Raw genomic sequence first — 5,000 nt, 5'->3', positions numbered from 1 at the left:
AACGGTCTCATGGAACCAAATGTGTTTGTAACTTCTGATTCTACTGTATGAAATAATAGTTATTGCCTAAACTTTTCACATGCTCCTACTCCCTCTCTGTGGGTAATTACGGTTGACCAATTGGATTGTCTGCTGTTCAAACACTGGTAGGAATACAGCGCAAGCTGAAATAGCTATTTCACTGTAGATCGATAGACATCAACAAACAAAAAAGTACCTCCAGTTTGGGGTTACACTGGAACATCTCCTTTTGGAATTAAATAAGATTAAATAGGAGTTGTGCCAACCAGTAAAAGCCTTGGTTTCATGTATAAATCAATATTGAAATCATGACAGATATTGTGCAGCTCCAAACGTGATGAAATTCTTTTTCCCAAAACGCTGATTCTCACTCTTGTGAAAATATATTAAAAAAAATGAAATAAATTACAGTAGTAAAATGCAGTTAATCACTATTTCTTATGATACTGCTGCAAATCAAAGAAAAATAATAATTTACTGTAATCCTCTCACAGTTGTCACAAACTATTGCATTGTCTTTAGATGTCATCGCAGTGTTGCCTCACATACATTAACACAACTTATAAAGACTGCAGAGAACAATAATTTCAGTCTATAAGAGTCTGTTACTGTCCACTAACCTTCACTGGGGTGCTGATTTATTCGGTAACCAGCTGAACTGGTATGGTTCATGTGGTACAAGTAAATCAATATCAAGCCTCTTCTGTTCTTTATCACTGTTAACGGTTGTATACCCAAGCAGTGACATGGCCCCCTTACACACTTCCTGAATGCGCTTGACCTTATTGTGTGGTAGCGTGGTGCGCCAAGCCTGGGAAACATCTGCAGCATTTCTTGAAGTGATTTCAAAGGCCTCTTTCAAGGAACCTTTGCCTTTTCCATGAGTCAGCTTATAAATCCATTCCTCTAACTGATTTGTCATGTCCAGATCCACAAAGTCATACATGGCACGCATTTCCTTTAGTGGATTGCGGGCCACATCCTCATAGCGGACCATTTTGTACCGACCTTTTAGAAATGGTGGGGGTTTGAGTAGGGCCCTTTCCCTAATGCGCACATGGCTACGGCAGATCTCCTGCATGACTTGGTATTGTACCTCAGCTGGAGGCATGTTTCTCTGCTCCAACACAACTGCATTATCAACAACAAAAGCTTTGGCTGACTGTTCTCTTGACCGTACCACGGCCCGGGGATCCCGAACCAGATGAATGATGCGAATGTCAAGGCCGGGATCCTCAAAGAGAGGGTAGAGGGATTCCAGTTCAAAAATTCGCACTGATTTTAATACTATATGACTGTAAGAACTGCAGGCTTCCTGCACACCCTGTAGGCCCACTGCATCACACGTTTGTAAGCATTGAGTTTGATTGCTGAAATAGCCACGTGGTGTCAGAGAACAAGCCGGTGGCGAGCACAACGCTCGACTGTGACTCCACATGAACAAAGAGGACATGTTGTGACGATCTGGCAGGTAGGCATCTGTCACAGAGAAATCACAATGGAACAAACTACGCATTAGATCCCTAACAGCCATTCGTAGTCCCTGTGCACCAGAGTTCTTAAGTTTGGTCCAAACATGCCAGGCAGGCTCCATGAGGTAGAACACGGACGGATGTTGACTGAACATTTGCCCAACAAAGGATGATCCTGATCGCCATGATGACAGCAGCACAACATGGATTTTCCTATTGGAAGGGGTGCAATCGCGAGGATTTAGTCTGATATACCAGCCACAGAAGAGGACTACTGCCTGCAGGATCAACAGGAAAACCATAGTGCTGAGGTTCACTCTGTAACGGGGCATGATGATTGTGGCTTAGTATCTTGCAGCTCGATGTTGATGTGTTTCCACTGCACGTTGTCCGTGCTGCAACAGAAGCAGGGAAGAGGGAATGACAGATGAAGGACACAAAGAAAAATTAATATACACTACTTAACTCTAAAGTCCAGATTGTGTTATACAGTTTACTTAAATACTCTCATGGGATAAATAAATTACATCTTACTCAATTTCCAAGTATACTTATTATCATGAACAACACAGAGGTCCTAAACATGGTACCTGTGCGCAATAGATGACCTCTCAAGGACCACATAAGCAGCCAAGGGCCTGTTGTACAAATAGCTCACCAGTGATTGGAAATTATGGTTTCTGAGGAATGTTGTAGAAATGATCTAAAAATGTAAAATGTGCAGAGTTTTCTAGAAATCTAGAAAAGCGTTACATGCTAACATGAATCTGGTTGTTGTTAAATAATTGTGGATTATTAATGTATGAAATCATTAACATCATCTTTACATACTGTAATTACAGGTGTGTATCAACCTTGTTACCCTTCGCATTAATCTGTAAATCTGGAAAAAGTAACTCACTGTTTCAAACATGATGGTAACCTCAGCGATTAGACTATTAATTCATATCGAATTCATGTAGTTTACATGAATCATACGACTGATGTCATTCAGCAGCGTGACTAATTTTTGTTTTGAGTAAAATTGAAAATGCTGTATTTTTGTAAATAATGGAGTCATTTTGTGACTACTTTGGATCAAGCCAACTTTTTTAAAGTAAAATAAAACACAATTAGGTTATAAACAGAGGTGGGCAATCCGTCATTACTGATGGAAGATCTGTCCATCTGTCACTGACAGATGCCGGTTTTGCTGATGAATGACAAAATGACGGTCGCTGTTCGGGCTCTAATAATAATAAAATAATCATCCATCCACCCATTATATGAGCAGCTTTTCCTCACAATGGTTGCGGGGGGTGCTGGAGCCTATCCCAGTTGGCGGTTGGCGAGGTACACTGTGAACTGGTTGCCAGTCTATCGCAGGGCACACTAAGACAAAAAACTCATGCGGGGTTGGTTGCAGAGGCAGCAGCTGCAGCAGGAAAGCCAGGACTTCTCTCCCCCCAGCCACGTCTTCTAGCTCTTCCGGAGGGATCCCCAGGCGTTTCCAGACCAGCCGGGAGACATAGTCTCTCCTGCGTATCCTGGGTCGTCTTCGGGGCCGACTGCCGGTGGGACATGCCCGGAACACCTCACCAGGGAGGCGTCCAGGAGGCATCCTAATCAGATGCCCGAGCCACATCATCTGGCTCCTCTCAACGCAGAGAACCAGCGGCTCAACGCGGAGAAGCAGCGGCTCAACGATGAGTCCCTCCCGGATGGCCGAGCTTCTCACCCTATTTCGAAGGGAAAGCCCGGACACCGTGCGGAGGAAACTCATTTCGGCCGCCTGTATTAGAGATCTTGTTCTTTCGGTCACGACCCACAGCTTGTGTCCATAGGTGACGGTAGGAACGTAGATCAACCGGTAAATTGAGAGCTTCGCCTTTTGGCTCAGCTCCTTCTTCACCACGACAGACCGATACAGCGTCTGCATCACAGCAGACGCTGCACCGATCCACCTGTCGATCTCACACTCCATCTTTCCCTTACTCGTGAACAAGACCCCAAAATACTTTAACTCCTCCGCTTGGGGCACGATCTCTTGCTCAATCTGGAGAGGGGACTACACCCTTTTCCGACTGAGAACCATGGTCTCAGATATGGAGGTGGTGATCTTCATTACAACCGTTTCACACTGTGCTGCGAACCCCTCCAGTGAGAGTTGGAGGTCACGCCTTGAAGAAGCCAATAGTACCACATCATCTGCCAAACGCAGAGATGCAATACTGAGGCCACCAAACCCGATCCCCTCATTGCCTTGGCTGCGCCTAGACATTCTGTCCATAAAAGTTAGGAACAGAATGTGTGACAAAAAGCAGCCTTGGCGGAGTCCAACCCTTACTGGAAACGAATTGGACTTACTGCTGGCAATGCGGACCAAACTGACATCGGTGGGCTCAGGGGGCTCGGTACCCTGTACTCCCGAAGCACGCTCGACAGACTCCCCGAGGGACACGGTCGAACGCCTTCTCCAAGTCCACAAATCACATGTAGACTGGTTGGGCGAACTCCCATGCTCCCTCAAGGACCCTGTAGAGAGTGTAGAGCTGGTCCACTGTTCTACGGCCAGGATGAAAACCTGAGATTCAACCTCCCGACGGGCCCTCCTCTCCAGTACCCCTGAGTAGACGTTACCAGGGCGGCTGAGGAGTGTGAGTCCTCTAGAATTGGACCATACGCTCCGGTCCCCCTTCTTAAAAAGGGGGACCACCACCCCGGTCTGCCAATCCAAAGGCACTGCCCCCGATGTCCACGCAATGTTGTAGAGCTGTGTCCACCATGACAGCACCACAACATCCAGAGCCTTTAGAAACTCTGGGTGAGTCTCATCCACCCCGGGGGCCTTGCCACCGAGGAGCTTGCTAACCACCTCTGTTACTTCAGCTCCAGAGATAGGTGAGTCCACCTCTGAGTCCTCAGGCTTTGCATCCTCAATGGAAGCCGTCTCGGTGGAATTGAGGAGATCTTTGAAGTATTCTCCCCCACTGACTCACAACATCCCGAGTCGAACTCAGTAGCACCCCATCTTCACTATAAACAATGTTAATGGTGCACTGTTTCTCCTGGGACGCCGGTGGACCAGAATTTCCTTGAAGCCATCTGGAAGTCGTTTTCCATGGCCTTACCGAACACCCACGCCCGAGTTTTTGCTTAAGCAACCATCAAAGCCGTATTCCGCTTGGCCAGTTGGTACCTGTCAGCTGCCTCCGGAGTCCCACAGGCCAAAAAAGCCCGATAGGACTCCTTCTTCAGCCTGACAGCATCACTTACCACCGGTGTCCACCAGCGTGTTTGGGGTTGCCGCCACGACAGGCACCAACCACCTTACATCCACAGCTTTGATCGGTTGCCTCAACAATGGAGGAACGAAGCATGGTCCACTCAGACTCAATGTCCCCCGCCTCCCCCGCTACGTGGGCAAAGTTCTGCCGGAGGAGTTGAATCTCTTTCTGACAGGGGATTCTGATAAGCTTTCCCAGTAGACCCTCACAATATGTTTGGGTTTTCCGGGTCGGACCGGCA

The 5,000-nt window shown here is 47.1% G+C and overlaps 1 protein-coding gene across 1 annotated transcript in view; it reads right to left on the bottom strand.

Annotated features, from left to right (window-relative positions):
- Window positions 1-5,000, bottom strand: part of chst6 (carbohydrate sulfotransferase 6) — a 21,236-nt gene that overhangs the window by 197 nt on the left and 16,039 nt on the right. The window contains exon 2 of the mRNA XM_088298835.1: window positions 1-1,888. This exon is cut by the window's left edge and continues 197 nt beyond it. Within this exon, the coding sequence (XP_088154961.1) occupies window positions 644-1,825 (1,182 nt within the window). The 5' untranslated portion in view covers window positions 1,826-1,888 and the 3' untranslated portion in view covers window positions 1-643. The remainder of the gene's footprint in view (window positions 1,889-5,000) is intronic.

This window comes from Idiotropiscis lumnitzeri, chromosome 6 (genome assembly GCF_059441095.1).
Source record: "Idiotropiscis lumnitzeri isolate Australia: NSW breed Sydney's pygmy pipehorse chromosome 6, RoL_Ilum_1.0, whole genome shotgun sequence".
Lineage (NCBI taxonomy): Eukaryota > Metazoa > Chordata > Actinopteri > Syngnathiformes > Syngnathidae > Idiotropiscis > Idiotropiscis lumnitzeri.
This window is presented reverse-complemented; position numbering and strand designations above follow the sequence as displayed.